A 16,746-nucleotide genomic window follows, 5' to 3' on the forward strand; every position below is an offset into this window, starting at 1 on the left:
ACATTCTGTTCACAACAACAAAGAAATGTCCAGTGTTCAGGTGAGGGCTGGAGCAGCTGGCCGAAGCAGGACGTAAAGTATTTACAACACATTATCACCCAAATGCTTACATGACTCTACGGCAATAGAAACCAGCTCTTCTAACATTGTCCCCCTTTTTTGTACTGAAGAAATTTCAGTGAAGATTACGGTAACACTTTCAAATAATGATACTCTTATTCTCCATCAACTAGTTTTTTATTACCCTGCCTTTTATGAATATTAAAATGCTTTGCTGAGTGTTGTTCCTATATCAGGTGTTACTGTCCATAAGATTGGTCATTCTCCCTCAATAACATTAAGAATAATATTTCTTAGTGTTGAACTACTAGTGAATTAGTTATGAGAAAGACCTCATTTTAGAGTTATAAAAATTACGTGAGAGTTTTTTGGACAAATATTAACACTAATTTATAACATTATAATGGAGCATATTATGTCATTGAGGGAGAATGGGCAATCTGACCTTAACATGTAATAGATCTATCAAATATAATACTTCCTTCAGAATTGTAGCGGTGTAGTACACTTAATTTGCCTCTTTAGATTTCTGCTTTAATACTGTTGAGTTTTGAATACCAGCTTTGGATTGGTGTTGCCGCCTTACACAAATGTTTTGATAGGGCTATTCAGACTAATGAAAAGAGAAGGTTAGCTGCATCATTCACCACCAACAGGTTCCATTTTAACACTTTAAATTTAAAACAGCACAGATGGAGCCTGTAAGAAAGCAGAATATCACGTCACCTTTGACGTACAGTGCTTAAGGTTGCAGCGTTTCAGTGGAGTGAAAGGAAGAACAAGCAGAATGGTTGATAAAATATTAGATATTTAACTGCTAATAGTGCCGTCGTGAGGCCACCAATTGTTCATGGCAATTATACCAGTCTATCACATCTAATTTGACCGTGACTGTTCATGGTTGGAAATGCTGCACCTAGCACCTTTCATTCTGCAAAGCCTGTCAGGGACTCGGGCAACGTGCCAATCTAACCATTAAACAGAGAGACAGAAATAGGCCACGGTAGCCGCCAACAGTAAACATTCTGCTGTTGTTATCTTTACTGTTTCTCAATCCGTCCTGACAGCTTTGCCATCCTTTGGGGAAGGAAACGGCAGTCACTGCTGATTATAGAGCCCCCGCCGCCCACACCACCGCCCCTCATCCAGGGAGCCAAATTATGCCCGCATTAATATTTCATATTACACGGGACTTGCAGTGAAACCACATGTGTACTCAGCCCTTTGTCTTTGTGTCAAATGAAATGTGCTCAGCAATCATCAGAGGGCAAGCCGAGGTGGTGCGAGGAGGGGCGACTACCGGAGGGGAGGGCTAGAGAGGAAGGGGTATGGAGGAGATGTGAGGAAGGGATGGTGGGAGGGAGACAAGGGAGGACGAGAAGTGTGGGGAGTTGAAAGTAAAGAAACAGGAACAAGCGGGTGGGACAAATACAGGGACTCGGAGGAGAGACGGTAATGTATGGGCGAGAGGAGAGATGAGGCAAGAAGAGGAGAGGAGCATGGAGGTCTGAAAGCTGAGTGTAGCAGAGAGATAAAAGATCGGCGGAATCGATGAAAGGCAAGGTGAGCAAAGAACAAGGTAAAGGAAAAGACAAGAAGGGAGAGAAATGCCTGTGTTCTTTAAATAATGAAGGTGTGAGCTGGGCTGAGCAAAGTACAGAGAGCTTTGCTTGAAGGCAGAGAAAACCAGGGAAAGCAAGTTGATTTCAGACATGCACTGAACTCCGGATTATCTCCTGAAATTATCCAGAGGGGATGACCTTAAATAGGCAAATGTCCGAGTCAGCTACTCTGGACATTTTCTGGAACTTTTCTTGCCAGTTACCTGGTAAAATGTCAGAGTGAGACCATGCAGCAGGAGATTGTCGATTCGCAGTGAGCCAGTGGGTTTTTTGGACGTTTCTACCTTGTGACGGATGCGAAACTGAAAAAAATCATAAAGAATACAAATATCTCAATATCTATCTGTCGACTTGGAAAAATACTGAGATTCAAGAGCTTTTGGATAAAACAAAAGGCTGTAGCAACAAAAATGGCGGTAGGTGTGTATGTGAGTGTGAATGATCTCTGTGTCGGCCCTGTGATGGACTTGCGACCTGTCCAGGATGTACCCCTCCTCTCGCCCAGTGTCAGCTTGGATTTGCAACAGCGCCCCCATATCTAATTATTCTTGCTAGACTACAAATTACAATTCTCTTCATTCACTGGGCCTCTATATGCCTCACCTGAGTGACAAGCAAATATTACAGTAGGACAAAGTTACAAATTAGAGTCAGCTATAAGTCTCACTTTTAACATGACTGTGGTTTCGAAACCAATACAATACGGTATTAAAAATTGTTTTGAGTAACAAAATACATAAAAATTCTTCTTGTGTGTGTTAATTAGTTGTGATATTTTGGTCCCCCCCCCAATTTTCACTTCATGACTGCGGACTTGTGTCATAATCACCCGTTCAGCACTCTTCTCCAGCTTCGTCCTTTTTGCCCCACCAGAGAGAATATCAACAACCCTATTCTGAAAGGTGCAAATTATCTGGGGCCATGAATTAGATATATATGTATATGTACATTTACTGGAGTTAGAGTCATGGGCTGTTTCCCAAATCAATCACTTATCCCTATATTGTCCACTGTGTAGTGAATTTGCAATTTTTGTATTGTTCTATACCCTATGAGGTTGACTCATTGTATTGTGCAGTTTATTTTTTCAAAAATACTAGCATTATTGAGAGGATAAAGAAGGACAGGTTTATATTTGTCTGCTTTAGTGTAGTCCCCCAATATTTCCGATGGCGTAGTTATTTCTTTCATGAAAAAATCACAAAGCATATCTGTGAGATGTGATAGCAAAATATATAAGAAGAGCATTCAAACATATACATATATTTGGTCATTCCATGTGCTTTTTACCTGAAAATAATAAAACTAAGCGTAAAATAAACATTTACAATGTATCATGGGATTTAAGTTGTTGTTGTACATCACGATCCTGCGACAATTAGGTTTTTACTGGCTCGGAGATGAGCTCCCCATAAAGCCCACCAGAAACAAGTCCCTTTATCCGACACAGCCACAGCCTGTTGCCCTCTGGCCTTAGAGATCTTGACAAAAGTCATATTTTCCCTCACAGAATGAACAAAGCATTTTGAATTTTGAATAAGAAACGACAGCAGGGATCACTTTGGGCTAACAGATTTACAGAATCAGGTTCATGTTAAATCTGAATTAAATCAAGCAATACCCGGCGGGCCCGAGCCCCTGTGAAATAAATATCCAAGACCCACAGTGAACAATAAAAGCCATAAATCAAGCTATCTGCCTGTCAAGATAAATGGCACATCCCCCATATTACTTTGATAACACAGATACAGGTGGCGCTGGGCTCATCCCATTGTCCATTAATAGAGACGGCCTCGCCGACAGATGGGGTTTTTCTTGTTGACAACAAAGACACAGAGACACACGCACAACCACGCCACGTCAAGTGATGACAAAGTGAGAGGTAGATGCTTTTTAACAGGCGATAGATGCTTTTAAACAGACGTAAATGTAGAGGGGAGGGCGGGGGAGAGACCCTCTGCTTTTCTCTTGTCTGCATTGGAGATTCATGCCTGTTAATTACACACACACACACACACTTGACAGGAAGCTACTAGCTGGTTGGTTGGCTGATTAACACGAGCCTGTCTGCGTGTGAGTGTGCTCCCATCGTGCTGAGATTGCCGCAGCCTCTTGTTAACCCTCATTGTACGAAACAACCCAGTGGCTCACCTTCAAGCACACTCACCAGCCTCTTATTCCCAAACCTCTCTCACTGTCAACAGTTATATTGGTGTGTGTGTGTGTGTACATGTGTGCGGATGTGTGTGTGAGTGTGTCGGCCGGTCCCTTCCCTCTCACTAGATAGGAAGTTAGCGGCAGCAGCTTCGAGAGGGCTTCAATTTCCTCTCCCTCTAACCTGATTATTAATTACAGTCTGCCTCTGGCTGTCCGCAGACCAAACATTGTACGACACCGTAACCAAGGAGACCGACGCAAAGTCATTCACAAACCTGATTCTGGATTTGGGCACGCTCTCGGCACGGTGGTTGCTCGGTTTTTCAGTCTGTGTTTGTATCAACTGCGGTGTTTGAATTTGCCCGTGCACCAATCAAAAGTTATTCAGTGAAGTCTCACGTGCGTGATAAGTATTGAGGGGTTAAGCGACACCTGTAACTGACTTGGCATCGTCTCAAAGTGCTGAAACTCGCTAAACACACAGATTAAACCAATCGCCTGGTTGCTAAACTGTAAACTGATCAAGGTGACGGCGTGCCAGGAAGTCAGTCAGGCCTGAGCTGCACGGCACTCAGCAGTAATCAACCTGGAGCTGTGCCTGCGGCGAGGCTGAGGGACAGCAGCCTTTAAATGGGCTTCTGGCAATCAAGCTGTGCGTGTGTGTGTGTGTGTGTGTGTGTGTGTGTGTGTGTGTGTGTGTGTGTGTGTGTGTGTGTGTGTGCTTGTAACCCACTTGTGATATGAGATGCAGAGCAGAAGTACCTGCCAGCCACAAAATATGGCTCATAATGCTCAACAAGTGTGTCCTGTGTTATTTTAGTGCTGGTCATATGGCAGTATGAGATACGTGCAAACACACAAAATCACTCTCATGTACTTTAGCTTTGTGAGAGCCACTCTGCCCTATAGCTCCTTACTCTCCCCTTAACCATTTCAACTAAATGTCTGAGGATCGGTCAAAATGTCCTCACTTTACCGAAATGTTCTAAACCAACACACGTGCACACACACAAACACACAAACACACACACAGGCATTACACAGACTTCAGAAGAGCTTTTCTTCCACTAATAAAGACAATGAAAAAGATTTGAAGCGATACTTCAATCAAACATTTTTAAGAAAGTTGCCCTGTAGAGATTTTTTACCTCTAACCAAAAAATCCTTTCTTTTCCTCCCTATAACTGTAATGCAGAGTTCAGTGGATTTCTGCTCTACACTTTACATTCCCCACCCTGACGATAGGGTTAGTTGTCCAGATTGACCATAGCAGTGCACATAGAAAAACATACACAAACACTGCATAATCATTTTATAAGTATTATAAGAATATAAGTCCTCTAAGCCACTCAGACTGAACCACTTCTGCTTTAAATCCTCGGATGTTTAAGGGGCGATTGTGTGAAATTCAACAAGTTGCCACTTTGTGCTGATTGGTATTAAAATGAGTCTCCTGAGTAGCTGTCTTTGGAACTTTTGATTCAGTCACTTCAAAGTGCCTTTTCATGTGCTGTTCTGTTATTTTGTCTACCCCCCCTGTTGAGCTTGGAACAGAGGATATTCAAAACCAATATGCTGCCGGAGATAAAAGTAGTGGAATAGATAGTGAACAGAATGGGAATATGTGATGGTGGCAGAGGGAATATATTGCACGGGCTAAGAGATATGGATAATTCATGGTGCTTTCATTTCTGTCCACAAGGGGGAGTAGAAGGGGACACAGGCGACCATGTTTCTACACCATGGACAGATGGAGCAGCTGGGGTTGTGGGCTGGGGTCTCCCCATTGGTAAGAGGAATTAAACTGGGTAGGGGGACCCTGGTGTATATAAAAGAGGGGAGGAATAAAAGGAGAGCAGGTGACATGGGCCGAGCAGAGAAGAAGAACGCAGTAGATGGCAGTAATGCACCCTTGACGCTGGTTGCCACCCGCAAATAAACCATACAAGGAAGAAAAAGAAGAAGAAGATGGAGAGCAGGATACAGACCTAATAGCAGCTTTCAGCCGATTGGCTGTGACTCCCAGCCAATGGGGGAAAGAGAAGAATCAAGCGAGTCCAATAGTGATTAGAAGGTCTCATCTATTAAGTGCTGGGGGAGGGGAGACATGAGTCATGGCTTAATGTATGCTGACTGTTTGTGGGTAAAAAGAGTAATTGAATGTATAAAGAGACTCGTACGTCTAGTAAACATCTCCTCTGTGTTAAAGGCAAAACATATTTCATCAAAATAAGTATAAAACATTTTGGTTTTATTTAAAAACATCATAAATATTGTATTTTTATACACATAACGTATGTATACACATGAACAATACAGTCATTAACATAACATAATGAACATTCAGTAATTAACATAACAGAGAAGAGACGTGGCGTCTCTTTCGCCTGCCTCTGGATAACCTCCCTGGTCCCAAACTCCTCTCAGCTCTTTTCTCTGCCTCTACGTTCAGTATTGGATGGAACCAGATTGTTCCCTTCTTCATCCCCTCACGTCTACGTGGTCTTCTTCTTGTCCAGGTAGCTGCGGTAATAGAAGTTACTGAAAAGTGCGATGAGGCTGAGAGAGTAGGCGAACACCACCACGTTCATGGAGTCGGGGAAGTCGCAGTCAGCAAACAGGTTGTAGGTGGTGTGGAGGGTGACGATGAAGAACTGGAGCTGGGAGGGCGAGAGACAAACACTTTTTTTTTAGTTTTCCTATTGATTCAAATTACATGGTGCTAATTACTGGTATTTTTGTATTGCCCGTCCCTTACCACAATTAAATTAAATCACTAAGAATTTGACTAATACAAAATTATATCATTTTAATAATACACATAATATTATTATTACTATTTCTGCCATGATGTCGTTACTATCTGGTCCACATTAATAGTATGCAGTATTCCTAGTGTTATTCAATAATTTTACAAAAAGGTTGATTGAAGGATGAATTTGAATGATAACACTAATATTTATTTATTTAAAAAGCGCCTTTGATTAGCTGTGTTCCTTCGCTCTAGTCTTGCAACAAAACAATGGATAATATAAATAAACGATTTTGATAGGCACAAACACGGAATCCCTTTTATACTGTGTATCAGCAGCTGGTGAAAGAGCAAATAGTCAATATAAAAGACTTGATTCTAGCTTTATAGTAAAAGACCTGTAGTTTGCTTGAGTGCTGAGAACCAGGATGAGCAGACACTCACATGAACATCAGTCGAATTTAGCTGAAAAGTGCAGGATGACCCTTGTGTATCATTGTGTGTATACACTCATCTGTGACCTGTGTGCTTCACAGAGTTTCTACCGGCTTCCCCTGCCAGGTATTGTGTGTTTGAGCGGACATAATTAAAGCTGTGCATCTTACTATGCATCCCAACCCCCCCCCCCCTTCAATGTATATAATAATTACCTCTAAAACACAGAAGGACCCCCCCGTCCACAAACACACACATACACACACACACATTAACAGACAGATAAACACCATCTCTAATCTCCCCAATCAACTCAACTATCTTGGCTTCAGTTCACTGAATTGTGAAGCCAGCTGTAATGAAGGCTTCGGGGGGGTCATGTCTAAGGTCAGTACTATTATTGTTACATAATGGCAGTCAGCCATTGTACTGACCCATATATGCTGCGGCCATGTAGAAGGACAAACACTAGAGGCTGCATTGTTGCTTCATCAAGTCAATAAAAAGAAAACAGATGGTCCAGTAGTTGCTGTATCTGAGGCGCATCAGTGCCGCTAATCTGTCTAGCAATGCCAACCCAGCCAGAACAATGACAAGCCAAGCAGGAGGCCTCCACTTCTCCCACCCCCCCCCCCCCCCCCCCCCAAGCTTCCAGCACATCCTGAGAGGAGGTTTCTTCAACAGTTTCCAGGAGCTATCGTTTCACAGCGACTGACTTGAAACAACCTTGCTTGAACAGGAAACTTTGTGTTACATGTGGAAGTAGAGAGTGTATTCGCCTCAGGTCCATTGAAATGAATCAGACTGCTAAAACATGAAAAGAGAGCTGATCATCAAAATGACCCAAAGAGATAAAGTGAGGTTAAGTGCAGCATGAACTTAGTCTGACCTTTCATAAGCCACTTGCCAGCTTGCTCCAGATTACAATAACACAATATATAATACAATACAGAGACAACAATTATTAAGTCTAAAAGATAAAAGTCAAAATAAAAGTAATAAGTGTATTATAATACAGAGTAAGTGCCAAATAGAAGTTAAAATAGAAATGAAAGTTAAACAAGTAAAATACAATAAGAAAGTAAAATAAGATGAAATAAAGTAAGCAGGTAAAATTAAACAGTTTGTCAAATAAAATAAGTAGCAAAATAAAGTATGTAGGTAGAATTGAATAATTAGCTAAATACAGTAAGTAGTTAAAATACAATAAGTAAGTAAAATAAGAGAAGTACCGAGTAATATCTTGAGATTTAAAAACATGATGTAAAGGCAAGGTTCAAAAACTCACACACACACAGAGGTAGATACTGACCAGCTGCAGAGAGGTGAGGTAGCGTTTCCACCACAGGTATTTGGTCATGCTCGGCCCCAGAGCAGCCAGGCCATAGTACAAATACATCAATACGTGGACCAGGGAGTTGATCAGACCAATCAGAAAGGCTGCGGACAGAAACGCAGGAGGACATTGTGTTGTAGATAAATAGATATCATTTGTACAAGTTGCTGTACTTTTGTGACATTTTGTGAGACTGGGCTGGTGGATCGTACTCACACTGGCCCCCAGCCACATATTTAACCCCGGCCCACCAGTTGAAGATCATGGTGGCGTGATGGTAGATATGTAGGAAGGTCAGCTGACCGTTCTTCTTCCTTAGGATGAAAAATATCTGAGCCACACAAAACAAAAACAGGCAAACAGTAAGATAATGCAGCTATGTGTTTAAGCTGCAGGTACAGGAATACATGCATACATGTAAGCATGGATGTGCAACTTTAATTTCTAAGTCTCATCATTTGTGATGATGTTAACAACAAAAGAAATATTACAAATTAAAAACATAAAACTTTTGAAATTGAGTGTTTGTACTCACAGTGTCACTGAGCTCAATCACCTTGGAGAAGTAGAACCACCAGCATACCCTTGCCATCTGCACAACAGGAGGAAGATAATTATGTTGTCTCCTCATAATTCGCTGTTTAAATTTAATTTATATTCTATCATGTAGACTTTGTGTAAGCTTGCATGTAGATGAATTCCTGAGAATGTGTTTAAACTGTAAATTTAACGTATGAACATGTGGAGGGGTAATTTGAAGGGTGTGGGAGATCACGAGGGGCATTATGTGACAATTGTCCCATAAGGTAAGGTGTGTTAAACAGATTTACCCTCATGGCCGGCGGGCTGTCACTGTAGTCGACTGGCTGGCACAGCAGACTGTATCTGGCCAACCAGGAAGAGGCTGTGAACTGGAAAGACAAAGGCATTTTTCATCTCTGCTTTGGGTTCTCTCGACCAGCACAGGGAGCTTTGATGTGTGTCACACAAAATTTGACTGTGAATGAGTGAAATCACTTCCTGTTTGACTGACAGTCGTCACAATGTTCAGGGAACATAAAAAAAACGATGCCCTGAGATTTGACTGTCTGAGCTTGTGGCTGTGGAGGAGCTATACTTGTTCTGCCACTGGGGGCAGCAGGAAAATGCTGTAAGCACACAACTGACAAATTGATTAGGTAACAGCTTCCTGTTTAAACAAACTACATGCACATTCCCTTGAAGTCCTATGACTCTCAGACGGATTTTCCAGCAAATTATGTGTGGCCCTTGAACCAGATCCCTTCAGGGTTCTTAGAAACTTGGTTCTTTCCAGCTTACATTTCCACCAGTTTTACGTGACCCAATCTTCACCTGAAAATATTGAATCATACTGCTTTGAAGACCAAATTACATCTATCTGTTATTGTTCCATAAATCATAGCCTCTAAAACCTTAAGACCAGGTCAGATGGGTTAGGTTTGCCCATCGAGTTGTTCTGATCATTCTGCAGGTTCAAATGTAGTTGACAAACTCCAGGTAATGTGTCAACATCTTGTACAAATGTCCCCACGCACAGAACAGCAGTACCTCATAGAACATGTAGGCAGACAGGCAGACCATGGCAAAGTTGTACACGATCAGGACAGGTTTGAGGTTAACTGGCTGCCTCTTGGCCATCAGCTTCGGCCCTGCCCATATGATGAGCAGGTAACACAGGAAGATGCAGCCGATTGGAACAGGAGAATAGACCAGCAGCCAGCTGTCTGTCCTCTTGTCTGGGTGAGTGAGAGAGAGTCAGACGAGCAGAAGTCAAGGCAAACATTCTGCTGATGTCTCCACGTAACAACCTAATAATACATCACCGGAATAAATGAGCAGTTACACTGATGTGATACAGGTTAAGACTTGCCTCCATTGTCGAGAATCCTTTGGTAGAGTAGTTGGATTTGCTGCCACGGGGTGAGAGACTGGACACCCTGAGACTCAGAAACAGACCAGCAGGGGAAATCATTTGTCATGATAAATTTCTACCCAGAAAATACATATTATGTTTAAAAACAACATTTGGGAGCGATACCACCTGAACCAATGATACAGTCTTCCTTACTGATACGGTAAAGGAACCATTGACCCTCAAAGATTTGTATTCAGAGACACTGATAAGCCAAAAGACTTCACGACTAATATGATGGGAATTTCAAGTCTTTCCTTTCGATTTACTTTATTTACATGATGTTAATTTAATTGTTCCTATACAATGTTGTCATTGTGTCTCATTAAATAAAGGCTTTGATTATATATTTTCTTTAATGTTAATCAAAGACAACAGTTTCAAGATTAAAAATTAATAAGTAATATATACAAGAAACGTCATCAGGAAAAAGTATAATCCATATATTCATAAACTGCAACTTCCTTTGAAAGGTCTTAAAGAACACTGGTACAAAATTTGATTAAAGCGCCCAGAGATGATCTGGATTATAGTTCAGGGATTATGTTGACTAATCCAAACGTGTCTCTTGATAATGGATAATAACTCATAATCCTGTTGATGAGCGGCTGCCTAATGTGGACAACAGGGCGATTAATGTGGGACAGTGCTGCCACCTAGCGTTTGCCGGTGAAATGTCTGCATACAACAGGTCACTTCGGCTCTTCCTCCTTCATATTTCACACCGACCTGAGTTTGCAGATGTATGCTGTTTGCGCTTTTTGTCGAGACTTTTGCGCCACCTTGTGGTGAGTGGAGGCTGAGTTGTGGTCTTTGGTATTCCTCTGCAAACGTCCACTAAATACCTTTTAAAAGTGAACACTTGGGGGGAACAAAATGAAACTAAACTATACTTAACACAATATTATAACGATATATTAGTATTTCTCCACTAAAATTAAATTCTGCATTTGCAGGAAATATAGCAATATATAGCAATTGCAATTGCTATCTAGAAAAAGTGGGGGGAAGCAGATACTAAAAATCTCATAATGCATAAATGCTGGCACATTTGATCTGACTGCTTCTAAGCAGAGTGTCACAATCTTAAATTACAAACAGGGTTTTTAAAGGGTAGGTCTACGTAAAATAACACCATCTTCTTTTCGTCTCTTCTCACTAACAACAAAGTAACCATAGTACCACATCCAAGGAATACCATAATATACTGCCATATCATTTATCATGTGTTATTTTAATTGTTTCACAAAATAGCACATGTAAAAGTCCACCCCCTCTCTCTTTTTAGCGGAAATCTTTACGACATATACCCTCATTTCACAGTATAACGTCATATGTGTACAGCGGGGTTTAAAAGAACAATCACAAAAACCACATAAGAGGGTCAGTAAAATAAAAAATATTTTGAGATACTGTATTTATGATGTTCATTAGGTGTAAGCCATAATCATCTTAAAGAGAAAACGCTTGAAATATTTAACTTTACGTGTAATGAATCTAGAATATTTGAAAGTCTCCGTTTTTGAGATTGAATTAGCAGATATGTAATAACTATTACACCTGGATCAAATACATTTTGTTCAACATTCTGCCACTGAGTGTGTGTTGCAGTAGTTGTTGCAGTGCAGATACTGAGTGTCCTAAGAAGGAGTAGGCCGTGTGCACGAAGCTAAGTAGTTTAGCTCCTCCTGGGTTTACGGAGGGAAATCCCTCAGAGAGCCACAACCTGCTGAGCTGCATGTCCAAGAACAAAACGACCACAGCAACATGGCAATATATGAAAATCAGCAAGGAAATATTATAGTTAAAAAATAAGCACTGTTTCAATGAGCAGTCCACAGTAAATTACTATACATTAAGATAATATACAGTGTTAACAGTTGTGCTGTTCTTCTGATTAAGTCACATGCAGGCAGCCATACAAAATGGAGATGAGGACTACTAGTTCTCTTTCATCATATTCTATTAATGCTAATAATCTGTTGTAATATTTGGATTTAGAAAGAAAGAGATGCAGAAAAGATAAACAGATTTTGGACAGCTCTGAGAGAGTGAGCTCACCGTCATTCTGACGCTTCAGATTTTTATCCTCAGGTTATCCACCGGTCAAACGGCTGCTGCATCTCAGCTGCGTGTTCAGCAGCACTGAGGATCAACCACCTGTTAGTCATCCCTCTCTCTCTCTCTCGCTCTCTCTCTCTCTCTCTCTCTCAGTGCATGTTCCCTAACACCACTGTAGCAACTTAATAATTTCAAGCTAAATCCCATTGAACACAGTTTCTAGTGAAATTCAGATTTAACCATTAGTCGGTAATGTGTATTATATTATAAGTAACATTATTATTACTATACAGGTATATATAATAAAATAATTCCTGATGTCTGATAGTCCAATGTCATAAGGTGTTTCTCTATTGTTTTGGAGCCAGGGTCTGGACAGTCATGATAGTCAGTCTCAGCAGTCAATCATGACATTTCCCCTTGTTTTTATGACATCAAATATCAAATGTAAGTGTGATAAGAATGATCCAATGGACAGAAACCATCTTAAAGAACTTTGTTTTTGACCTTTAATTAATTAATCTATTAATTCATTATTGTCTACTTATTTGGTAATTTATTTTGACTTTTTTAATTTGGTCCATCTCCCATGCACTAACACAGAGGGTCAGCCACCAGGGGACAATTGAGACGCTTTGGCTTTTATTATTTTCTTCTGTTGTCCATCTTTATGTAGAGTTTATGTTTTTGGACCCATGATGCATTGCGACATACAGTCAAACTTTATAAAAAATGCCAGAACATTAGTTATTACAAACAATTTACTGTTAAAAAGAGTGTAGTCATCATCATTAGTAAGAGATGTAAAAGTAAAAGATGGAACTTAAGTCAGGTTACAATCAGAAGCAGAGGATGACATGAACCTGGAGGAGAAGGGAATCCAGTTTGAACAGTTACCAGACTGAGGTCTGCTCTGCTGCACTTCACACTGTCCTCCCTCTCTGTGTGAGAGACATGTCCTGGTGGTCCTCCTCATCTCTCCACACACATCGGTCTGCAGCCCCCTGCAGGCAGGTTTACCACCACAGACTTCATAAAGTGGAGAGGATGGAGCAGGAGCGCCTGGTTTGTCCACAGAGGAGCGCGGGGTGGATGTGTTAGAGGAGAGACCACAGTCTGATTACTGTTCAAAACAGATTCACCCACTCAGTGGACAGCTGTCTACCTGCAGACTCTAAAGAGTTTTACTGAAAATAAGATACAAAGTCATCAGAGTAAAGAAAATGAAACCAGTTAGTGAAACTATCTAATTTTCTAATGATGGTGTTGATGATGAAGGTTCTGAGTTTTATTTTGGCTCATATCTTGATTCCCCTGAATTGTATGATGGTTATATTGGTCGTATTGGTGATGATGATGATGGTTCTGAGTTTTATTTTGGCTCTTAACTTGATGCTGGGACTGATTCCCCTGAATTGTATGATGGTGATGGTGGTCGTGTTGGTGATGATGATGATGATGATGGATGTGTTGATGTGTTACAGGTTGTTTGTCCCCCTCTGGATCTGTGGGTAATGTAGTTGTTGGATTGATGTTCAGTTCTGACTCATTCTTCATGCTGCTGCTCCTCACACTTGGTAAAGTGGAGTTAGCCTGGGAAAGATCAAATACTTGTTATATTATATTCTATTTTTGCTGCAGTAAATGCATTCATTTCTCCACTTTGGGGCAGCACAACAATTGTGTTTACTCACAGAGCAGTTGCAGATGTCTTTCTGATAAGTGGCTCTGACTGCAGCCTCTAGATAGGGGTAATACAGGAAACTGTATGGTAGCACTATGTGGAAGGTGAGGAGACCGCACCTGGAGTAAAAACACAAAGTCAGGGAGAATCGAAATGCTGAGAAGGTTGACTCATGATCCACAAAATGATGCATAGACAGATGATTAATTTTCCTGTGCAGGCGTTGGTTAAAAAACAAGATTCTGGCCACTACGAAGCAAAGTCTTTTTTCACATAAGGATCTGAAATCTTTCCCAAGAGGAACTCTCAACTATAATCCGAATGTTTCTGTTATGTTCTACTTACATGGAGCAAAGTAAAAAGAGATGACAGGAGAGCCTGAAAGCACAGCTTGTGCAACTACTATTTTACTGTATGTTTGCTCTCTAGTCTTATCAAAGAGCTAAACCACTGCCGGGGTTGTTGTGAAGAGTTGGCTGGTCCTCACCTATCATAGACCAGGAAGTCATCTTTGTCACCATCCAGAGTCTCCCACACGTCATCCTGAAAGGCCGACTGCTGGTACACAGGAACACCAGGTGGCGCTCTTCTCTTCAGTTCCCAGTACATTGCCCTAGATTGAGCCTCTTGATCGTTCACTATCATGAAGGACACCTTGGTCAGGTTGCTGCGGTTCAGCTTGTCACGCAGGCCCCCAATTCTGCACAGAGAGGAGAGATGATGTCATAGGGGGTGTCGGCTCTAAGGCTGTAAAGTTTTGATCGGTAGAAATATGTTTGACATTTTTTGGTGCCGTAAAACAACAGCAGCATTCAGTCAATTAACAGCACTCTTTGCCCTTTCCCACTCCCCCCCCCCCCCCTCCCAGCCCCAGCCCCAGCCCTTGGCCCTAACTCTTCATTTTAAAATAAGAATAATTCAGATAATATAGAAAGTGACCGTCCAGGGAAAGTTGCTCTTTCACGAGGAGAGCTGTACAAAACGTTGTGTGAGCTGTATTTATCATTTGTGTGCCTCAAGGTTAGTTTTCTAGACATTAAGCAGGAAGCACACTCACTAGTTTCTCCTTTTTTTCTTTACACAGAAACTCTTCTAAACCACCCACCACCATAGAGTTTCTCTGTTGACCCCTGAATGTTGGTTTTAGGCAAGATAATGCAAGAACGCTGCATTTTTTGATATTTTCACTTCACTCTTGATGAAAAACAATCAGGCATGTTTAGGGGACTGACTTCCACAAGGATGTGTACTTTTGTGAAGCTTGATTAAATGTAAACAGACTTTTGAAGGACTCTGGTATGCACTCCAATCAGTGCAGTTCTAGGTACAGTTTATTTTCTTACTTGCTGGCCTGAGTGAGACAGAAGTGTCAGGTGGCCTTCAGGAGCGCCACCACCACCACGTTTCCCAGCAGCTCCTTCATGGGAGCTTGTCCATTAATCTCCCAGTGGGGGGCTGGTTTGCAGATGCGAGAGGCGTCGTTGTCCCCTTCCACTAACAGAGTGATATGCGAGGCCCACATGACATTTGGCAGGGCCGCGCACAGCCACAGCAAAGAGAGTGAACGCATGGTCCCTCCCTAGATGTGTCTGGGGGGGGGGGGGGGGAATTAATGATTATCCAAGTTATTCTGACAAGAAATACTACCGATGCAGCATGCAACTTTATAAACAAAAAATAAACAACTACAGATCTTAGCAGTCATATTAAAATGTCGTAAAAACAGCCTGCAGGCCTGCGTGCAGAGCAGCATGCACAGCTCTGATCGCTTTGGCAGGTTTCTTCTTCCCTGGACCAAATGAGCCAGTGAGTCTGATCCCAGAATGATTAAAAAAGGGCACACTCTTTGTCTCTGTTATCACATGCGGAGATAATCAGCAAAACAAGCTCACAACGGGGTGAATGCCAACAGAGAGAAGAATGTCAGGACAATTGGTCAGACGGGCTGGCAGGCAAACAAACAGACAGACAGACAAGAGGCAGGGACAGAGATGTTCACAGCCACAAATTGAACTGTCTCTACAAATATGATCTGAAACAGAGATTATAACGAACAGTTATACATGTCGCGTTTGTTTCTTTTTCTGGTTGTTGATTTTAAATTAGTTTAGTTATTAAATAAAAAATGTCTTCATCAGAAAACAATCTCACAGCCACCATGACTCAGGACTTTTTTCCAGTCCCAATTAATACTAAATTCGAAACTTGGACCAGTGTGAACCAAAGCTTATCAATTTGATGCAAAAAAAGATCGTTTAATTGGTCAAATAGGCCTTAATGATACAGATGTAAAGAAGGAGACTCTTACCTCTGCCTCTGTGCCTCTGTCCTGTGACCCACAAACACACAGTTGTTTTTAAAGCTTGCTTTGCCAAGCACTTCCCCCAAATCAGAGAGAGAGAGAGAGAGAGAGAGAGAGAGAGAGAGAGAGAGAGAGAGTGATGTGTACAACTCTACCATCACCGACATGGTCCCCTCCCTCCAGACAGTACACTGTGACATGACACCACACATGGACTCCTAACGTGGAAGTTAGTTTTAAAAATCACTTTGCCTGAATTCCCTGGTCTCATTAAGACTTTTCTCTCTGTAGAGTTTCAGCCAAACCTAATACCCATGGCTTTTACAAAACATAAATTATATGAATGATAAATCAGCAGTTGAAGCAGAATCTCACAAAGAATCTCACTCTTATCTAAACAGAGG

General features: G+C 41.4%; 2 protein-coding genes across 2 annotated transcripts; both read right to left on the reverse strand.

Moving 5' to 3' along the window:
* Nucleotides 1-6,190: 6,190 nt before the first annotated feature.
* elovl8a (ELOVL fatty acid elongase 8a) lies at nucleotides 6,191-12,835 on the reverse strand. The gene is made up of 7 exons (XM_062404776.1): nucleotides 10,254-12,835; nucleotides 9,932-10,119; nucleotides 9,193-9,273; nucleotides 8,898-8,954; nucleotides 8,579-8,693; nucleotides 8,339-8,466; nucleotides 6,191-6,499 (listed from the first exon to the last, which is right to left on the reverse strand). Exons 1-7 carry the CDS (start codon nucleotides 10,360-10,362, stop codon nucleotides 6,335-6,337), a joined length of 843 nt encoding a protein of 280 aa, XP_062260760.1. The 5' UTR covers nucleotides 10,363-12,835; the 3' UTR covers nucleotides 6,191-6,334.
* Nucleotides 12,836-12,976: 141 nt separating this feature from the next.
* On the reverse strand, nucleotides 12,977-16,435 carry selenop2 (selenoprotein P2). Its single transcript, XM_062404774.1, has 5 exons — nucleotides 16,349-16,435; nucleotides 15,384-15,629; nucleotides 14,528-14,740; nucleotides 14,051-14,159; nucleotides 12,977-13,949 (listed from the first exon to the last, which is right to left on the reverse strand). Exons 2-5 carry the CDS (start codon nucleotides 15,608-15,610, stop codon nucleotides 13,611-13,613), a joined length of 888 nt encoding a protein of 295 aa, XP_062260758.1. The 5' UTR covers nucleotides 15,611-15,629; nucleotides 16,349-16,435; the 3' UTR covers nucleotides 12,977-13,610.
* Between the last annotated feature and the right edge of the window lie 311 nt (nucleotides 16,436-16,746).

The sequence above is a fragment of the Platichthys flesus genome, chromosome 14, assembly GCF_949316205.1.
Source record: "Platichthys flesus chromosome 14, fPlaFle2.1, whole genome shotgun sequence".
NCBI lineage: Eukaryota > Metazoa > Chordata > Actinopteri > Pleuronectiformes > Pleuronectidae > Platichthys > Platichthys flesus.

Coding starts and splice junctions, on each gene's coding strand:
- elovl8a (XM_062404776.1), bottom strand. CDS start 10,362: ATGACAAATGATTTCCCCTGCTGGTCTGTTTCTGAGTCTCAGGGTGTC. Junction 9,274..9,931: donor CTGCCTACATGTTCTATGAG/GTACTGCTGTTC, acceptor TTGTCTTTCCAG/TTCACAGCCTCTTCCTGGTT. Junction 8,955..9,192: donor ACAGCCCGCCGGCCATGAGG/GTAAATCTGTTT, acceptor CCTGTTGTGCAG/ATGGCAAGGGTATGCTGGTG.